The 22,395-nt window shown below is 37.6% G+C and overlaps 1 protein-coding gene across 2 annotated transcripts in view; it reads right to left on the bottom strand.

Moving 5' to 3' along the window:
- Window positions 1-500: 500 nt before the first annotated feature.
- GUCY1B1 (guanylate cyclase 1 soluble subunit beta 1) overlaps window positions 501-22,395 on the bottom strand; it is a 43,470-nt gene continuing 21,575 nt past the window's right edge. For both annotated transcript variants that reach the window (XM_055719336.1, XM_055719332.1), the window contains 10 exons: window positions 21,591-21,788; window positions 13,922-14,152; window positions 12,354-12,470; window positions 11,380-11,513; window positions 10,381-10,578; window positions 7,859-8,096; window positions 6,853-6,993; window positions 5,558-5,712; window positions 5,118-5,244; window positions 501-1,798 (listed from right to left, as the gene is read on the bottom strand). In XM_055719336.1, the coding sequence (XP_055575311.1) occupies window positions 1,775-1,798; window positions 5,118-5,244; window positions 5,558-5,712; window positions 6,853-6,993; window positions 7,859-8,096; window positions 10,381-10,578; window positions 11,380-11,513; window positions 12,354-12,470; window positions 13,922-14,152; window positions 21,591-21,788 (1,563 nt within the window). In that variant the 3' untranslated portion in view covers window positions 501-1,774. The remainder of the gene's footprint in view (window positions 1,799-5,117; window positions 5,245-5,557; window positions 5,713-6,852; window positions 6,994-7,858; window positions 8,097-10,380; window positions 10,579-11,379; window positions 11,514-12,353; window positions 12,471-13,921; window positions 14,153-21,590; window positions 21,789-22,395) is intronic.

The following is a 22,395-nucleotide window of genomic DNA, read 5'->3' as shown; positions in this document are numbered from 1 at the left end:
TTTTGGTAAGCTCGATCAACTTCAAGTGCAAATTGCTGTTGTGTACCTATTAGAGTGAGGGCAATCTCTCATGGAGAGCTGGGACGTGTTGCTGTCCGACAGTGAGGCGATGGAAAGGAACGCATGTGGCTTCCCATCTTCATTTCCCATTCCTAAAGCTTTGGTTGGTAATGTACATCCTGCTCAAAGTGGATGCCTAATAATTTTTGATTGTTAGATACTGTCCAGTCCAAGAGTTTCAAGGGAATGTATACATTTTTGTGAACTTGTCTACTATTTTCACAGCATTAATCTACACATTTTGAACACTCCTTTAATCTCAGGATGCAAGCCATTAATCTGAATGTGGTAGACTCTTAGATATTTGCAAAAATTAGAACAATTACTTGATAAATTATTTAAACTTGGACTTCAAATTATGGACTGGAGAACCATACTTGTTTTGTATCAAACAATAAAATACAGCTTTCACCAAAAAGAAAATCCAAGATTTCCGTAAGTCAGTGGAAAAAATAATTTATTGCAATTTCTTTTGCACATTAACATGAAACATTTACACATATATATTCTGTGCTGATAAGGTATACTAGATATAGACAATTTTTATACACAAAGTAATTGCACTATCCTATTTTATAATGCAAATATTCAGAAATTATCAGTCAGGTAAGAACAGATATTATTCACATAAAAATGCACTGTATGTTGAAGTTATGGAAAGTCTATGCATCTGAAACCTTGTCCACTTCTACTAACTGTACCAGCTGATAAAAGATACTATGTTCCCTTACAAGCTTTACATCCCTTAATTATGCCAGGAGACCTAGAATATTATCAGGTCCTCCCAAGGCATAAAATAGTATCATTTCTGAAAATTAGAGAAATCAAATCAAAAGGCAACCATGACAACCACATCTCGGCAGCACACCTTTCAATTCTGGGGACTCCATCACAAAAGAATCAAAGCACTACAGGTGGTTGAAAATTGTCCAGCAATCTGTTATTAACGTGACAATTTAGTTAATATAAATCAATGAGAAATACATTCCAAGTGAACAGCATTTCAGTAGAAGGACATTGGCACATGCTTCAAACGGCAGTATCAGACAAACTGCCCCTTTTCAATACAGCAAATGTTTACATAGTGTCTACAAAGGGAAAATGCAGGATGATATCAAAAGAGGAACCTTTTAAAGTGTTATTCACAAAATGAATGGGAGACATGGTAATAGCAGGGCTAAATCTGATAAACAACATTTATACAGTAATTTTCATAATGCTGCTTCAGATATTATTTTTAAAAATAGTTCTTTAGGTTCATTACTCTGCCCAACAACCAAAATACCTATCTTTCCAGAAATGCCACTGATTCACATAACCACTATACTTCAGAGATGAAGATGAAGATGTGAAGCATCAGATCAAAGTGGTTAGTTGTGGCGTGCATACTACAAAATTTTATTCATTATCTGGTGGTAGGAAGGGCTACATGTACATGACTGACGTGCAAAAATGCATATCAAAAAAAAGGAAAGCTTGAAATACATGCTCACAGCAGAGATAACACCACCAAACATTAAGGGGAAAAAATAGCAAGCAAGCCTGGAGGAAAATGTTGAGTATGATTTCAGGAGTAGGGCAAAAAACAATGGTACTGCACACAGCAATGGGAGGTATGACGTGAAATAGCATCCATAACTCAACCTTACTGCCTGGCACCCTATTTGGAGACAGTACTGCGCCCTATCCAGCGTCCTCTTCCTCTTCCCTCAGCTCAGAAAGCATCTTGCTTTGTTTCCTTGAGTGCATGCAAGTAGAATTTGAGAAGTAAGGTATTTTCTTTGAAGAAACAACATGGTGGGTCAACGCAGTGACAAAATACATTTTACAACTTGCAACCAGTATCAGTAAATAATAGAAATAATAAAACACAGCATAGGTAACGCACATATTTCTTCTGTATTTGTGGTATGTAGGAACATAACAATTCCTACATTCCCTGATGAACTACTTGCTCTGACCAAGATATTTTAACATGTTCCCATCAGTAATGTGGGGACATGGCAGAAGAGAAAGGTATTTGGAAGTGGGGAATGATGGAAGTTGCAGTCAGACACATGAGGGTCTCTGCAAGCTTTATTTTTTAAAACAAATCTGTTTTCAAGAGAGGAGCTACAGCTGAACCTCTGTTAAAATAATAATGATAGTAATAATTAATCTTGTGCAAACAACTGGATGCAAAATGAGTAACAGGTCACAGTTGCTTTTGTTCTATGTATATTTCTGATGCAATCCTTATTTTTGGTGTAGTGATATCATGGAAGAGATATTTTAACTTGAAAAAAGTAAAGCAGCAGCACTCCAAACACCACGGACTCTTGTAAATCAGGTCTTTCTCAGAAGTAACTGCTGCTCATGGTGACTGATATTAGACATGCCAACTCAGGAACCAAGTTTGAGGCATACTGAGCTGCCCCAACCCTATCATTTTCTAGCCTAGCAGAGAGACGGCATATTTTAAGCCTTGGTTTCACATCTCTATGCCAGCTGTAAATATTTCGTCCTCTTTCCTCACCATGTATTAATTACCGGGCTTCAGGGTAAAATATTATGCTGACAGATTTGCAAATGCTGAGCTAATCATTCCCTGAGGGATATAATGAGAAGGAGAATATATCACTAACGTGAATCCATCCCAGATTTAAAGATACTGGAGACAGAAAACTTCACAGTAAAAGAATAATCAGCAGAAGTATCTGCAGGATGATTTAAGAAGTATTTTCGTGTTTACTTCTATAAGCCACTTCTTGCAATATTCTGGAGTGACCTTTCAGGAAATTTACCATACAGTTTCTGAATATATGTTAACATGCCATACTCATTGTTATGAACAGTGCCCTTGAAATTAACAGCACTGCAATTAGCATGGGTATGTGTTTGAAAGGTCAGAGAAAATAAGATTTTGCAAAAAAACCCCCAAGACTACACCTTTGCCTAAAGCAAAGCGAATACTCTAAGGTAATCAAACATAAAAGATTGGTTATCCGATTTCCGCTTTCGATTACAGCTATTATGTACAGCCTATAAAGTGCCAGAAGTAACATGAAGAGTACCTTTACGAGACAAAGAGAAACTTCAGTCAAGTTCAGAAAATCTAAAGGAGTAAAACTCAGTGCATTTTTGTGTATGGACAGGCGAAATTATGCAGAGAGTGAAAAAGAATTAAAAGATTAGAGGATTATATTCTTTCACTTTTCATAATCACCCCTGACCAAATGACAGTTCCAATCACCACATGAATGTATCTTTCTAGTCTCCTCCCAAACTTGGTACAATTTAGAAGAAATACCTGTGAAGGGACAAGTCCTTCTAGCTATAAGAATTACATGTATATCTGATTTTCAGAATCAGCAAAAAATAAACACACACACATTTTGAGTGTGCTTAAACTGTGAGTCTTAAGTTCTCTTGAAAATCAGGCTGACAGTATTTGTGTCAGGTTTATTCCTACCCCCTAGTCCCTCTACACAAAGCCTGATTACTAGATAACAGTATCAGCAAGTACCTCTCAGGACTGCTGTGAGGATTAAGACAACCCACTGTTGTACAAGATCTCTAAAAGGAAAGTGCAATATTTAAAATTCTAAACTATCTGAACCCTATATTCATATTAAACGGGTGACGGTGAAACAAGGAAAATACCCACCTGACTCGGTACCCCTCTGAAATTTTACATTTAAAATTACAATGTGCCCTGCTACAAATGATAGGACATAATTTATAACGCAAAAAAAAGTGAAAGGTGTTTAATTAAAATACATTTTAAATACAACTATAGATTTGAAAGAATGGTAGCTGTGTGAACTTGTAGGTAATCTTGACACAGAATAAAAATAGAAAAGTATTATCAAAATTTATTACCAGAATATGTAAGTAATACATACTACGATACAGATTTTAGCAGAGTTCAAGTACAGGCTCTCCCCTGAAGTTTAATACTGGGAGTTACCATTAAAAAGTCAGTATTCATATACTTGGGTACCAGTGGTAATAAATCTGGATTAGATCTCCTAAAGAGCCCAAACAGTTTAACAGCCCAAATTTCATTTCAGAAGCACGTGAGTATTCAGATGCATAATTAGTTTCCTGTGACTTAGAAAAATTATCTCAGCCAACGTAACTGATGACATTATTTTAGTCAGTATATTTTTAAGATTAAACCTCATTAGCTTAAACCTCTTCCATTTTATATTACTTCAGGACAAAAGTCAAGCTATGTAAATTATTTTTAGCCTTTTTTCTCCCTGTTGGCAATGGTGTAATGTATGCACCTGCTCAACTATAGCAAATCAGCTGGCATACTGTAATCTGATTCAGTGTCTGAGTTTGTAGCACACTCGTGAGTCTAGATCTCACTGGCTTTTAATGGGATTTTGGTTAATACATGCCCAGACTTCTGAAATTGATGCATAAGCTTAAAGACTCACTCAGTGCTTGAAGAGCTTTACCCTACATCATTTTGAGAAGAGGATTTAGGCCTATTTGTCAATTAGAAGAATCAGTTTTCACCCTGTATATTTCTAAAGCAACACCTCTATCATGCAGCAGTCTCCAAAGAAGCAGATCCATCTGGGGTTAACGGACCACCACACATATCAGGTGTGAACCTGTCTGCAAGTAGTTGCTGGACTACTGCCTAACTATCTGAAGGCACATTCATCCACCCACTGTAAGAAAGCACATGATGAATTCTGAAGTGCTGATAACTCGACATATCAGCTAAACAGAAACAGCCATTATATTGCAAAATCTACTACAGTGGAGAAATACGTAAGAAAAGGGAGATATAAATATTTAAACACTTGGCATTCCCTCAAGCACTTTTTAAAATACAAAAGTGTTCTTTCAGGGACTGCAAAAACTGTAAAGACAAATAATCAAGGACTTTAACGTGCTGTCAAGATAATAAATGCATTAATGAAATAGTGTTGTACAAAACTTCATTTTTTCTAGGGAACGTTTAGTTTTCCAAATGCAAATGGATCTCAGTGGTTTAGATAAAATTTGTCATGTTTATACCTTGTTTAAAAGAAAAATTACACTCTGGTTAGTCATACCTCTGTCTCTGTACTCTTTCTGGACAAAAACCAAACCTGCATTGGTTCTTTTTTACCCTTCATAGAAACTGGACCTCTGTACTCCAGGTGGAACTGAGGATCTGAATTTTCTGGTGTCATAAGACACCTGAAATTGAAAAAGAAACATGTAAATTTATGTACTATGCATGCATGCCACACATTATATAAAATATTAAAGATGCTACAGATATGTGAGCAAATTACAAAAGTCAAATCTATCTCTTTATCTTTATTATATTTGCATAACAATAACAGTATATCATAATGCAGTCTGCCATACATTTTCTTGAGGATTCGCGTACTTAAATAATGTGTTGCAGGAGTCCTGTCACTTTCAACTCCCAACGACACTTTCACATTATGCTGACAAAGTGATTTCTTGTAAGATGTCAACACCAATAAAACACTTCATCACTCACCTGTAAGTATATTCAGAGACATTGATCTTTCCCTTTTCTCCAGTAGTTTCTGTTCTGCTTGTTAAATTGACAGTATTTCCAAAGAGACAGTAACGCGGCATCCTTTGGCCTATAACACCTGTGACTACCTCACCAGTGTGGATTCCTATTGTTATCTTGAGAGAGAAAAAAAAATAAAGTTTGAGTATTCAAAATCAATGTAACTAATCTGATGCCTCTGACTAAATACAGATATTACACCATTCCTATCTACTAGAGTTTTATTTTTTCAGTGTGCACTCCTGCTTCTTCAAAACCTTGCCTTTTGTGTTTCATGTTACTGGTTTTTTTTATTGTAGTGCAGTGTCATGACTCTCCCTCCCCCATGAAAGAATAAACTCCATATTTTTCCCGCATGCATCATGCCATGCTGCTATTACATACTGTGAAATTAAAAAAAAGGGGAAAGAGGCATACTCTGCAGGTCTGTGTTTAATGAGTGCTCAGAAGATGCAGAAATGGATAGTTTAGGTCAAGGAAAAAAGGCATTTCTCAAAGGAAACGTCATGGTATTTTACATTTAAAAACTCAGAGATTGGACAGGGGTTTGGGGAAGCTCATTCCTACAGTTACTGTAACGCTCCAAATCAAACCTTCTTGCTTCTTTGCCCAGTGACAAAGTCCAGAGCTCTAAGCTAGGTGTCAGACCAGTAACATTCATGTAAATAGAAATATGCATCACACTCATTACTTATTTTGCTCTCATAGCCTTCTGACGAGGACAGGTCAATGCAGCCTCCCCAGTTCTGTATTAATGCCCCAACATCTTCATAAAATCCCGCAATGAGTGAACTTCCACTAATACACATTTTTGCCAGTAATCACTGCCATAACCGCTTATTTTTATATCTTTTTAATGCAATATTTTCTTGTGCTGACATGAGGATCTGAAGCGTCATCAAAAATATCAGTGAGGGAATATTATTGTTCTTTTCACTGAGATGAAGAAGGCTCAACAAATTGTACTTGATGCACAATGGGAATTTGTTGATTAGATTGAAATGATTGGAAAACAGACATAAATGATGTGGACCTAATTTAATCCTTTAAAAGGTTAAACACTAATTAGATTTTAAGGTCTGAGAACTGTACATGTCACATCTACATGTGACTTCATTTTTGCAGATATCAATCTCAAAATCTAACAATAACAAAGCTTGCAAGGACTAGGACATGAACATAACCATATTTCAAAGCATTACCATTTTATCATGTCAAAGAATGGGCTCTTCATTCAAGCCCACACATTCACTAACCTGTACAGGCTCACCATCCACTTGAACTTGGCCTGCTATTTCCATCATATCCAAAGCCAGGTGGCAGATAGAACGTGCATGATGAATGCAAGGCTCTGGTAGACCACTCACGGTCATATACTTGTCCCCAACTGTTTCCACCTATCAAGATACACATTTTTCAATTACTTTATTATCACAGGCTTTAGAGTACAAGAATGGAAGTAGTGCTTCTTTCAAGACTGCTTGTCTTTTCAAATAGTTTCCCTTCACTTTCATTCAAATCACCTTAATTCCCGTCACATCTGTTTGTTACTGAAAAGAATGTATTTTATGTCCAAAACGTAACAAATCAAAATGACACTGTGAGTGTGTGAACTGGAGCCCTCTCTTCTGGGGTCTTCCAAATTTCTGTAGAAACTGAGCACTATGTTTGTCTTGGCTCAGACCCTTGATTCAATTGGCACAGGACATAAAACTGATTTCTATTAAAAGCTAGGAATGAATCTTAAACATATAAACACAGAAGAATTCACCTGTCTATATATATGGGATATATATATCTATCTCTTTCTACCTATCTACCTGCTACCAGCCACGTCTGCAACTACACCTCATTCCTAATGAAGGAATGAAATGCATGTTGAGTAACTGAACAGTAAATTAAAATTTACAACCAGGACAACCCAGGTATATGACTGAAAAACTTAAAACACAGGGTCAGCAGAACCACAAACTGCTTGTGTAAGTGTTCGTATCTGCTAAATATGGAAGTAGACACATATATCCACCTAACGGGTGACTGTGCAGAAATCCTGCTGAGAACTAAAGCCCTTTGTGTTCCTTCATGCATTTAGAAATAAACAACATACTCTTCTTCAGCTAAGTATTATCAAGTAACACAGTTCAGACTGAGAACAGAACTAGTGTTTTAAAAAAGCCTAAAATACAAAAGATGGAAAAGAGTGACATGATAGTAAATTATAAAAAAGTCACAGCTTAAATACTTTTAAAATCTTCTGCTTACCTTATAAACAAATGGATTTCTTCGTGAATCAGTCAGAATATCAAATCTTGTGTAAAGATCATTTAAAAGATTAACAATCTTCATGGCTCCCTCTCCAGAGGCATGTTTACTACAGAAGGCATTGAATCCAACAATGCCACTGAAAAGAATGGTCACATTGTCATACCGCTTCGCTGGAACGGGACGCTTGTGTCTCAGCTCATTTGCCACGGATGGTGGTAGAACAGAGTACAGTAATCTAAATGTGTAAGAAAAGAAAGGCACAAGAACGTGGAAAAGGTCTTTACACCAGCACTCTTCAAATATTTACTTGGTATCTCCTATAGGGTTTATAACACACTCACATCATCAAAGAGCAATATGCAAGATGTTTACTGAAAAGTGTATTATGTGGGACACAGGAACTGATCTACATCAGTGTACCTAAAGCCACGACATTTCAAACACGTATTAATGCAGATAAGATGCCAACAAAATGAGGTAAATATTACTAATTCTTCTGACGTGATCTGTTACTTGCTTGGATCATTTTTTTTTTATTATTGCTTAAGTATTTCTGTCCTATCCTCAGTTCATATAATCTGGTTTTGCTCACAAAACCATAAAAAATACAAAAAAGGCAACAAAGGCATCGGTTTCCCACCTTTGATCAATTCATGTGTTGCTAAATGCTTCCTTTTCTGTTGAGAATGTTGCTTTTAGGGTTTATTGCATGTTTTTTTTAATAATAGACTACATGACATATTAACATTTGCTCATATTACAAATTATGCAGATAAAATCCAAATCACTCACACAGAGTTTTCACCCTATTCTTATGTGTATTCCTTCAACTTTCTAATGGCCATCTTAAGGTGCATTTCCCTCCTTACACAGCAAAGATTCACAAAAATTGAGCATCATTTGGTACACAGCCTCCTGCACAAATCCTCATTAGTTGCATTTTTGGCAAGTTCACTACTGCATGAGTTATAATTAGTGAATACTTTCGGCACATGACACAGCAATTGACACTGTTCCAGTGGCTGCCAAGAAGGCTAGAATTCCTGAAGATAAAATGATTTCTACAAAACAAGTCAATAAGAATGAACAGAAAAATATTTTTAGACTCCTTGTCTCTCTGACTCTTCTGTCCATCCCTTTCAAGTCTTTTTACAACAATTTCCATTACTCTACTACAGGAAAAATAATCTGTCAATAGAATTCACAGCACAACAAATGTTAATTCTACTACTACAGAAGTATAATCCACAAGAAAAATCTATTACAGTGATGGGAACTATGTTTTATAAAGGAGAGTCAGCCACCATTCCTCCCCTCTACTCCACTCTCAAGAGACCCCACCTGGACTACTACTTCCAGCGCTGGGGCCCCCAGTATAAAAAGGACATGGACCTGTTGGAGGAGTCCAGAGGAGGACCATGAAGATGATCTCCTACGAAGACGGGCTGAGAGAGCTGGGGGGGTCAGCCTGGAGGAGAAGGCTCCGGGGAGACCTTCTAGCAGCTGCCAGTGCCTGAAGGGGCTACAGGAAAGCTGGGGAGGGACGTTGTACAGGGGCCTGCAGTGATGGGACAAGGGGGAACGGCTTTAAACTGAAAGAGAGGAGATTTAGACTAGAGACTAGGAAAAAATTCTTCCCTGTGAGGGTGCTGAGGCACTGGAACAGGTTGCCCAGAGCAGCTGTGGCTGCCCCATCCCTGGCAGTGCTCAAGGCCAGGCTGGACGGGGCTGGTGGAAGGTGTCCCTGCCCATGGCAGGGGGGTTGGGACTAGTGATCTTTAAGGTCCCTTCCAACCCAAACCATTCTATTGTTCTATTCTATGACTCTATGATCAACCTCACGCTGCTTGTCACACAAAGTTTTGTTTAATTTATTTGCCAGTAGTCCTAGAGCTCAGCTATATAGAGACTAATATATATATGTATTATATAGACAGATAATATAAAACTATATATACACTAATGCTATGAATTTGATTTTATAGTTACCTGTAGAAATGGATTTGGGGCTATCTAGATAATATTACTATCTAGATATAAGTACAATAATAAACTGTGTGCATTGGGCCCCAAATCGATTTCTACAGGTAACTATAAAACCAATTTCATAACATTAGCCTATTGCAAAACATCACCACTACACAGACTATTTTCAAGGCTTACAGGGTATGTTTTTCTGTTCTATTAACCTGTGAGCATGGTAGATGTAAGAAAGTCTGCAACACTACTGTTTTAGGTAATTCAAAAAGTAAAAAGGATTGTCAGTTTACTTCTCATAACTTTCCTTGTCAGGGAGGGAGCCACTAAAACACCTGTGCATGTAACAGCCTAGACTGCAGATGACATTTGACAATCTAAATAAAGAAATACCCTCTCAGGCGTTAAAGTGTTCCTTCTTGACTCCAAAATTATCGACCCTGAATATCTCCTCCCAAGATTCTGTTATTTTTTTAAGAAGGTAGCTATAAATAATATATCGCTGTGGCTGCTTCAGATCAAAATCAGGATTTGGTTCTTACGTGTCTGTCTTTTTCTTTTCATCTTCCAGTGCACGCAGTGTGTGCTGCAGTCTGTCAGTGAGGATCTCAAGCTCCTGAGTCAGTTTATATTCCTCTCTGAACTGTTCTCCCAAAAGAACCAGATCACGGGTCGCATCATGCAATGGAATATCACTCAAATATAAACCTCTTCTGGTTAAATCATCCAGGTTCATCACACTGCAACGTGGAGAAATAAATAATAACATGGGTACAATTAAACTTGCCAAAGGAGCATTTAAAACTCAAATGAAGCTGCTGAATAACAGAAGGATTATGCTTCTGAACTTGTGATGAGCTCTACAACATGACCATTCTATGAACTACCTCATTTGTGTTCATTCATGTTAACACATGGCTCTTGATTTTGCATTTAAATATAGACTTCACACTGATAAGTTCCATGAACGTACCGAATGTACATACTTCAGTACACACAGAAAAGTGAGATTACGTTAAATTAGCCTCTTCCCCTTCTGCCTTCATCCACTCTCTCCCTTTTACACAGGAGATTAACATAACTGTGTAATCTGATGTGTTAGCTCAACATGCTCTCAGCTAAAGCAGCCCTCCACTCAGCCCCCATTCCAGCCACTTCTTTATAATCATCACTGCTCTGTTACATTAAGACTACTGCAAAAATGTATGAATCTGCATAGGAAATCAAATCATTGTGACATTTCTTAGCACTCTCACAGTAAGAAACAAAGGACAAAACTTGCCAAAAATAGTGGAATCGGGAGAAATTCCCATTTGTACAAAGTGGGCCAGAGCATCCCAATGTTTACATTGAATTACTTAATAATCAGTCAAGTTCTGATGTTTAAATGCTTCTCCTTCTTTTAGTATAAACACATCAAAATCAATGAAGTCAATACTTGAACCAATTAATCGCTGTAGCACTACTGTCGCAAAGTGTTCTTAAAATCAGTAATTGTAAAATAAAAATCAGTATTATAGAAGTCTTCAGGTTTCAAGTACCTTGGCGAACAAAGAAAGAGAATGCTGTCTGCTTCAGGCAAGTAGATCATTTGCCCTTTCAGGCGTAAGCAGCTGATTTCTGTGCCAGTCAGCTCATCTTCACACTCCAGCTTTTCCACATCCAACAGCCCCTCCTGGTGATGAAAAGTCACAATTATATAAGGGCAACAGTACATGTGTTACACACCAGGCCATGTACTAAGAGCCTTTACTACGAAGGCAGTCAGAATGTTTAATTGGAGTTACAGCCTACATTAAAACTTGATTAATTTCTCAGTTGAACATCATATACTACCCTTATTTTAATACTATGATTTGCTGCCTCAGAGATATAAAGCATAGTCACATTCTTGTTCATAACTGCTTGTTTTTTTCCGTGTCATTTCTTAACAGTAGTCTGACCAAAGTATTGCCTATTGCCTATTCTATGACGTTCTATCTATGCCTGGCAGCACCTCTAATAAATCTTATTAATTATTTATTTATTATGGTTTCTCTCAGGTAAAGTCTTCAATAAATAAACAGGCTCCTTGACACAGTAGGTGCTATTCTACATGCTGCATTCGTTCATCACCTGCCTCCTCTCCTGCCCTCTCTAGAGAAAAGGAGACAGAACTATGCATGAACACAGGGGTTCAAGCAAGAACACATTTCAGTTTTGTCTCCCATATCGTTATGAAACAAAAGTAAATGTATGAAAATACAAAAATTACTTTTGTACAAGTATATAATGGGTTGGCCCCTTACAAAGAAAGCATCAGACATGAAGTATCTGTACTTCACCATTCCCATGTAGCATTCTACTTAACCGCTCCACATGAATTCACACCTGTGAGTTTTTCTTGGCTCATGACTCAAAAGGGATACCGAGCATACTACTGAATTGTCTCTGAAGATTTCTGAGCTTTCAGCACTTCTTATTTCTCCAAAGCATACTTACTTAAAGAAAAGCCAGGTGAATATTGTCTGTTTACCTTGGTTCTCAGCACAAAGACTGTATTGATATGTGAAAGGATCCCATGGAAACTAATATCTATATGAGGCCGGACCAAGGAGAAGACTGACAACAGACTGCAATTTCCTGGCTGCAGCTAGAATAAAAAAAGAAAACAAAACAAAACAACAACAAAACCACAAAAAAGAAAAACAAAAGATTGTTATGTTTTATAATAAAATAAAAATATACAAGGAGTAATTACATTCAGTTTGCTTAGATGACAGTACTGAATGGAAGAGAATATATACTTTATGCATTTCTCCGTTAACACACATGGCTTTTAAAACAAGGATTTCACAACAGAAGTATATTGACTTTAAAATGCAATTCCAGTCTGCAAGATGACTTTGTAAAATTGTGTTGGACTATCACATTTGTTATCTGTCAAACCATTCTCACGCTACAGCAAAAAAAAAGCTTTCCAGTGTTTTCCTCCCAAGTGACCTCCTTCAAACTCCCTTCTCAATAAGCCAAGTTCTCTAAAGCATCAACTTTGATAGTCAGGATTCTGATAGCCATCCTCAGGAGGCTGAATCAGTTCAGCGAATGCCCTTGGGAACATTCTGACAGTTACTTACTCTTTTTTCAAACCTTTCTGCAAAATTCAGGAGAGAAATCACCAAAAACAAATTGCAGGAAAAAGCTAACATAAAACTGCATTTTGAAAGTATGTCAACGATTCAGAAACAACATGGTATGTGCAACATCAGCCTACATAATTGTAATAATGATTTGATGTCTTCACCATCTTTTTTTTTTGCCTCTCTCATTACTGCTTTTCCCTGTTTGTTGCTTATTTTTAGAAACACTGTCAGCTCTTTCAGGCAAGAACTGAGGTATCCTGTTCATATACACAATACGTGACATTAAACAGACCTCTGAGTACCTTTTCACTGTAAATAACTTAATGCAGCAGCTGCATTAAGTTCAGAAGTCATATACATATATATATCTCACATAGTTTGGGTCATCTGAGTTAATACTGATGCTTTTGATGTACAAGCCGAGAGAGAATGCTACAATTTGTGTTATTCTGCTCTTCAGTTATTATGCATCTGACAGCATTACTGTCAGGTAACAGATACAGACTACGTACCTGCTGCTACACTATATAGTAGTATGGGCAAGACCATTTCCTGAACGGCAGGCCAAGCTGCACTGATGGTTTCACACCCACTTTACAGAGTTATCTGCCACTTGCATAGCAAATGTATCTTGGAGAAAGAACCAGGTATCAAGCCAACACCTGAATTGAAGGGGGTGATCAGATTTTCTCTGCTCAAGCTTATTCTCTTTGTGGACATGACCATAAGGAACAAAGCTGTTGCAGAATTAGGGCTGTTTTCACAGTCCTTTTTCAAACAAGAGGAGTAATGTAGTAATAATTATGTAATAATTACATAATGTAGTAAGTATTATACAGTTACATAGGAATGCTGTTTGGACAGAGAATCCTAAATCTGTTTTATTGATCTTTAAAATAAAACTGTGAAACATCAACTATTAGGAATCTCTACGACTATTCATGCATCAGCATCATCTAACCTGTGGAAGGACTCTGTAGATAGCATTGCCACACTGCGTGACCACCAGATCTCTGTCAAATATTATGTGGAAAGGAAAGGCCTTGCAGAAAGTATAGGGACTGATGCGAGATTCTTGGGTACCGTTTTCTTCAAATCTGTCAAGGTCTTCATAGTAGTCCTCTTCTTTAGATTCTTTCTCCTCAATTAAAAATTGAATGTGGTCGCATTCCTCATTTCTCTGCTGAATAACCTAGAAAAATGAAGGAAAAAAATGAAAAACAGAGAACTCTGCTACTCAATAACTGGAATGCTACTATGAAGATGGGAGTACATTTACATTAGAAAGATGAATTCAAGAATGGTACCTGCATCTTGAAAAATACTAAAGTATTTCTGATTTTAGAGAGTCTTTATAATTCCAGGTGAATAATTATGTCTTTGCTTAGCCACAGTTGCTCTTTGAAGATCATCCAAATATAATTTATAAAGCTTGAGTGAAATGCACATCCTGAAATCAGGGGTCAGGGTTCAGGTTATGCTTGCTTGTACTGGTACTTGCCAGAAGACAGGACACAGAATTCTCTCCCCTTGAATGAACCCGAGGCAAGTCTTGAATTACAAAGACCACTTGAATCCTTATTTTGATGAAAGCTGTTTGCAAAGTCTATTAACACAACAGCAAACAGTGCTGAGGAGAGGATAGGCGTGGCACAACCAGCCAGGTGGATCAAGCTGATGTTTGAACATACAGCCTTTACACGTTCAAGCAGATTACAAGACTAGGACCAACAGATAAAACTAAATGCAATGACAATCTTCTCCGAGCTGCATTCCATATTAAATGAAATCACAGCAAAACCAGCGTCGTCTACATCAGTGGAATCTCAAGTAAGTGTCTTGAATATAGCATTTCACACTTCAGTAATCTTACTCAAAGTTAGTAAAAAAACCCCAAAATTAGTAGGGATTACTTTATTTGCAGTGAGAGTCATGTATTGCGGTGTAATTAAAGCTAATAACTAACAGAATAACATAATTTACCTTGAGAGGCCAAATTCACCTTTTCTCAAGCTTAGTTAGATTTAATGACTGGAACAGAACAATTCTATTTACACAGTATTGTTTAGTGGCAACTTTCTGGAACATGTTGCACCTGATTCTACTTTCATTTAGTCTGATCCTAAAGCCACTGAAACAAAAAAAGACTTCTTAAAATCTCTAATGCTTCCTGATTCTGCCCTTTACACACAGTCTAACCACAGACATTAAGAGTTTCCATAAGAAAACAGACGGATATGCACAAACACTGCACTCGATTCCTAAGATGTTTAATTTATTAAATATTTCTCCACCACAGCTGTCAGCCATACTAGCTGATGGCTTGGGGATGCTGATAACTTTATTTAGCTCCTATACTAATGGAGAAGTTTAAAACAACAAAACAGTATTTTATTGTTAAACAATGCCTAATTAAGAAGGTAGTGTTCCTTTACCTCCTATTTGACTATTCATTGAAAGGAGAGAGGCTTCTCTGGAGGACAGTTCAGAGCAGGAGCCTGATTTAGGTGCTCTATACCATGTGCTGCATTAATTTTCTCTTTCTGTTGCATAAGTAGGTAACTTAGAGACAGATCAGCCTACTAAATTTACCAACTAATGTAGGTACCTAAAGCTGGATGTATGAACAAGTTCAAATATTAATAGTGATAAACCCTAATTTCCTCAAGAAGCTGTGTTGCTAACCCATATGGCAGCATGTGACAAAGAGAAATGGGCAATTATGAGTTAAAACCAGAGGTAAACCTTGGAAAGAGTATGCGGCAGTCATTTGAGGAAAACAAGTGATGTGCGTTTGTCTAGGAAAATGGAATGTAGTAGATGGAAACCCAGCTTCCCTCTGAATTCAGGGTTTAAAGGTTCTGCATGTCTTCCTCATCTTTTAACCATAATCTCTGAAATTGTGAGAAACTGTGGCCATGCTGAGGATTAAAAGAACACAGCTGGAGTCTAGGTTCTTACTTCCTACCACTCATGCACACTCCCACAGGTTTTGTTTTATTGCTACTAATATTGTGGCCAGGGATAGTTGAGATTATACACAGTAACCTTTTCCAAATTGTGCAGAATTATCACTAGAATTGATCTATGCTTCCAGATCATTTCCAGTCTTGGATCTTACTTCAAAGTAACTTGCTGCAACTGGAAAAAAAAAATGCCTGCTTTGGATGAAAAGCTTTTATTTTGGCAAAGCAGTCCTAAAATTCATCTTTGAAGATCTAATAATTTTTAAGGAAATGTTCATATTGACAGCACATCACCTTCCAGAGATATTAATATTATTAACTAATGACCGTCTTCGTCACTACATACTAGTATTCTGTAGACCAACCTGCACCTGTACTTACATGATTTTTTCCTGCTACCATGCAGCACCTAACAGGTTTTTCATCACTTCCCATTTTGTTCCATGTATTAGAAATGAATCCATAGAAAAAACCTCAAGTGTTGGTTAAAAAAAACCCCAACCACCCTATAAAAACAGGACTCTACATGCTTCAAGACATTAAGCTAAGTTTGAAACATGACACCACAGATCCTACAACCTTGCACACTGATGAAGTCAGTCATCGCACACAATGTGCTATTTTCTTAACTTTATAGATTAGAACTGTGTCAGTAACGGTGCACAGCTGCAAATTTCCCAGGCATCTTCAAGTTCATTTGCAAAACTATTTTTGACCAGACTCCAGGGCATCTAGAAAAGTTTGCTGTATTAGTGCACCACATTAGTGCAGAAAATGAAAGACAGGCCAAACACATGGAAATGCGTCAGATCTACAAGATAGCCACAACATCAGCTGCACAATCCTGGTAAATCTGATATGCCGTGGACGTAGCTGGTTTACTGAATTTGATTCCCATCGTTCATGCACAGACCCTTATTAGCTAACCCCTCTCCACATTAAGCAAGATACCAATTCATCCTTAAATAGCTTTTCATTGGATATATAAGTTCATGATGTCTTTTCTGCTTACATCATTTATGCACTATCTTCCTATCTCATGATTACACCCATCTTGTCAGCAAATTTAAAATGAGAGCTTACGGCCATTAATATAATATGTTAAATTCTGTCCCTTCATGCTTGGTACCTACAGATCCAAACTAATTGGCCAGATACTTCTCTGGCATAAAGACCTGCCCTAGATACTCTGTAGTAAGCTTAACTAGAACAGAATTTACCTATTATTTCACTCTGCATGTGAATGTTTGTGAAATGTGAAAGTGAAGTCTGCAAGTCACAGAATTTCAGTATCATTTAAACATTGTTGAAGAAGTCTCTGTTAAATGCTTGATAAATGAAAGTTCAGTGACAGAAGCAACAAAGCCAGGAATCAAGTCTAATTCTTCCTCCCCCTGCGGTCTTAGCTGGTGAAGTGACATCAGTTCATCAGATCTACGAGTTCAATCACCATAGTAACTGCAGTTAAAAACTGAAGGGAAAAAAAATCACTCTCCTGGTTTCAAAGAGAATTTATAACATCTAACTGCTAACCTGCCTGTGCTTTCCAGAAGATGTATCTTCAGAGTCAAGTGAAAAGTCATACCAGTATTTCAGGGAAGGACAACGCCAAGAACAGTTATTTCAAAATTACTTTGGTGAGCTCCACACAAGATATTAAATCAAGTGGTATCACTGTGATACAGCATGTGTAACAAACACAAGCTGTTAAGTTTTCACTGATGTATCGACAAGAATCAGCCCTTTAGATATGAGCATGTCCCCAAAATACACTCATATCTCAGCATCAGGGAGGGACACAATGTCCTTGGATAGGGATCTTCATCCATCAGATCCTGAAGGTTAACACAAAGTCAGGTTTTTGCCATTTAAAGTTTTTGGTCGGAAGAGATCAAGAATTTAAATGGCAAAAAACCAACTGTGCAATGCTACTTGACAAATTTCACTGCAGCTGTTTCAGGGTGATCCTGAGGCAAATCAGTTCACTGTGGGAATGATACCACTCTTAGCTTTGCACACCCAAAGTTACAACTGTGAGGGTGTTTCCACCTGGTAGCTGGTTTCAAGGCAGATTGTCTCACTGCACCAAACCTCCAAGCCTGAAGATAGTGAAGTTTACGGCTGCCCTTGTGTCAGAATTAGAGGCTGATCACGCTGTACGATTGACTTATCTTCACACACAGATATCATTTTACCGTGTGGATCAGTACTGCTCGTCCTCCATGACTACTGCCTAAAGTAGTTTTTAGGTCAGCTCTTCAGCTGGTCACATTCTGGCTTCGTTTTTTATATTGCCATCAGAGAGACATCAGACAGTCTGAAATTACCATCTTGTCAAGGATTTCCCCTGGTCTTTTCTCATTTTATATTGTGAACCATCTTCCCTGTGAAAAAGAAAGGTTTTGATAGTCTGCTCTCAGATATTAGAAGCCCGTTTTCCCAACAGATTTTTGGGCTTCATAGGGTTGTACAACATTCTTCATCGACCTGTACCATTTGGAGCCTTGACGGAATCCCTGTCCTGACTTCACCTTCACAGGTTCCCCCTCATTTATACGTAACCAACCTCTGACATCCCTAGAGATAGCTGAAAGCTGTCGGAACACTGTCCAGAGCAAGTGACTGTAGGTGGCCCAGCTTGAGCAGGGGGGGAGTCGGACAAAATGACCTCCAGAGGTCCCTTCCAACCTCAGTCATTCTGTGGTTCTGTGTAACCCATGAAACAAAATCTAACTACTTAATGAAATAAAAACAGTAGCATTGTAAACAATTAGTATCTGCTACCACCTTCACAGGAACTGGTAATATGTAAGAAAAATTCAAGCAAAATTTCATGAAAATACAATCTTAGAAGCTTGCATTCTCTCAAGCAGATTTATGTACGTATTTGTTCTAAACAGCCAGGGAAGAAAAGTGGATAATAAAGTATTAAACAGCTAAATGCAGATATCAACTTTACAGTAATATGAAGAGGGCTGCAGAACTTAACAATCCAGCACAGGACTGTTTTAGTATGTAAATACTTTGGATAAAGAGATTTGGAAGGGCAACTCAGGAATCTCAGCTCTGTTCTTGCAAGTCAGAAGGCAACTCTCATAATATCATCAGGAACTTCGAGCTAGGCACTGAGGCTCTTATCAGTTCCAAAAAAAAAGTCTTCCTTAAGCAAAATTCTAACTGAAGTCCAAACTAAAAATTTTAACAGAAGAGACATTGGTTGGTCCACAAAAACTGAGGGGATGAAAAGCAGCTCCATTGTTTTTCTGTGCTGTGCTATTTCAAACAGTGTATTACTAATGAAACACGAAAGCATTCATTTACTAAATGATGAAGCAAGGGATTAAGATGAAATAAGTCAGACAATTTTTTCTCCTCATCTTTTGAACAGTATAAAACTAGCCAGGTACCACAATGGCAGACTTACTTTACTTTAAAACCCTCCCTCTGTACCATTAATGATTAATAGTTGACCTGTGGAGTAATGGAGGGACACTGCCATTGTCTGTGTAGACAAGCCACAATTTTTGGCACTCTCACCTTAGAGAAACAAGTAGCTGATTATTCTCTGCTTATCTACTACTGAAGTTTGTGAGTATGTGGAGGAAAACACTATTTCAGGTCATTAAAGGTGTCAAAGGCTATGCTTTATTAACCAGCAAAGACAAGAAAAAGTTCAGGATTGAGGGCACATGACTAATAGGGACAAGGGAAAAAACGGGGTAACAGACAAAATAAAATACAGACAATATGCACTTTGTTCAGTTTAGAAGTAATACCAATTTTTAGGCATCTATGTGCTTTTGGCTTAGATGGTCTAGAAGAATAGTTTGGGTTAAATTAAACTTTGTGCTCATTTACAATGGGTTTGACCAATATTATTACATTTCTATTTAATTACAGTAGAATAAAATTTCCAGAAAAACCTAATGAAGTGAAATAAAAATGAGAAGTAAATTTATAATCAATATTTAAAAGTCTTTGGAAGATATATTATTTGTCAGAAGTCCTACATGGGTATCAGTACTGTCCAATACAATCTTCTCAATGAAGTAAGATTCAGACTGGGGACACAGTTTGTCAAAAGTATGTTCTGGTAGCTGCTTTGCACGACCCAGGTTTCTCCTCTGCCACACTGATCACTTTTGTCTCTGCATGACCCCTTGGCTATGCTGGCAGAACTCACTCTGATAGAACATCAAACTACATAACAGAACAGATGCAAGTAAAAATAGCCCAGAAGAAAACCTGCTATTTTTAACCTAGTTAATTTCCTCAGTATAATTAATTTTATAGCTTGACAACAGCCAGAGAGAGACATCTGAAGAAGCTGTCATAGGACAGGCTTGAGCAGTAAGAGAAGGGGGACTGAATAAACTGCCTGTGCTACCACAAGAAATGCTTGTCAAGTCACAGCTTCAGCACTCTTGCAGCCAACTTGCCAACATGGTCCTCCTTGTCTGTCTCAACACTTGGAATAAACAAGGACCTAAGAGCAGGATTGCTTTGATTCTGTTGCACCCTTCCGTATCTGATTACTAATACCTGCTGTAAAAGTTTGAACTATGGATATCTAAACAAGGACACCAAGTATACCACCATCGCTATGCAGAACTAGCCGCTCACTATAATCCTGAGCTAGCTTGTAACAAGAAACCTAAAAGGCAAATACTTCATTATAGCTGTACAAATACCTTTGTCGTTGGATTGCTTGTAAATCTTTTACCTGAGCAAGATCATGTTTTTGTGATATGCTCATGAAACTAGAACTGATTTTCTGTGCCAGTACACAATGAACCTGTGATAGAAATGTAATACGACTAGGAAATAGTTAAAAAAAAACAAAAATGCTTGCTGTACCTGCTTAGATTCTTTTCTACTTCATGAAAAGTATTTTATAACAGTTGCAATATTTCTAACACCAAAAAGCTTTTATTTGCTGTTTTTCCCCAGATATATCTGCACCTGGGATCAAGCTCTGATTTTATACTATTACATAGGCAAGGCCTTATCAATTAAATCATTCTGTTGGTCTGTATGGACACAAACTAGAAGCTTCTTTCCCATTTCACAAGTGACTTAGCACACACGACACTACGTAAACTCTGTGACTGAGGAACATTTTTCCACTTCTGAGGCTGTAGGCGTCTGAGACCCACAAACACATCCTGGTTCTGGGAAGGACCCGGCATGCGGACTGGGAGGAAAACACTACGCGCCAGCCAGGCCCCATCAATGCACATCAGCCTCCCAATCTGCACACAGATGAAGAATCTAGGACACAAAGACAAAATGCCCGTGTTCTCACAGAACAAAGTAGACAGTAAGCAATATATGCCAAATATAAAATAAAGTGGAAAAAAGCACCCCAAATAACCCAGTATCTAACTTCTGTACATCTTGTCTCCTTTGAATAAAGGGATATTGTTCTGAACTGTTCCCAATTGGGTCTGTTTGCAAATTCTTACAGGACTTCTCAGCACACAGCTGACGTGTCCTTAAAGCAACACAAATGATCATGGGTCTCCCCGAGTCAGTGCTGATGCCACTGCTTCACAAAGGACAGCAACAATGGAAAATGATTGCTTGCCATCACTTCATTTTTTATTTTCGTGATTTTGCCCTAATGACACAAACTTCCAATGTGTACATCCCTTCAGATATTACCTTCATATCTATTTCTGTACCGTGGATCTGCTGAGCTACAGTTTTGATGATTCCAATGACAATATCCTGGAGACCTTCTCTTTCCGAATAGTAATGCAGAATGAGTCCCTTCCCCTTCTCCGCATCAGTGCATCTAAAGGAAGGGGCTCGCATACCTGGGTAAATAGTAGCAAGGTGGTCATGCAAAGCATCCAGGTTCTGGAAGAAGAAATTAAAAACACTGTTATAAGACATTTACTTATTAGTTCTGAAGAAAATTAGCATATATTCTGTCTAATCTGAACATCCCCTTTCTCCTACTGCTCACATTCACTGTGCAATTGCCTTATTATTTGTAGAACTGCCATCATAGCAGGCTTTTCAGGTAGCTTGCAATGTTCTTTCCATCTACTGTGGCAATATGTGGACAATGAACGGAATCAAAATTAGCACTATTAAAAATTACCCCAGATAGTAAGAATTCATGCTTGAATATGTTGTATTTTGAAACACTGATAATTTAAAGACCTTGTGTGTGTTTCTTAATCCTGTAATCTCATTCACTTTCATCCTTTCCAATTCTAGTCCCTATAATCTCTTCAGATGTGAATTTAGGTGTGAAATACAAATAAGCATGCTGAATAAACATGTATCTTTTTCCTTATTCTCAATGAAACAGCCTAGTTCTGACATCATAACAGTCAACCCAAGTTTACAGGGCCTGACAACACTTCAGATTTTAAAGTAAAGTTTTAAATGACTGAAAGATCAACCTTAAATACATATTTTCTTTGAGAATACTTTTAAAAATCCACAGAATACATAG

The sequence above is a fragment of the Falco cherrug genome, chromosome 1, assembly GCF_023634085.1.
Source record: "Falco cherrug isolate bFalChe1 chromosome 1, bFalChe1.pri, whole genome shotgun sequence".
NCBI classification, from domain to species: domain Eukaryota; kingdom Metazoa; phylum Chordata; class Aves; order Falconiformes; family Falconidae; genus Falco; species Falco cherrug.
Note: the sequence above shows the minus strand (reverse complement) of the source record. Positions and strands in the feature narration are given on the sequence as shown.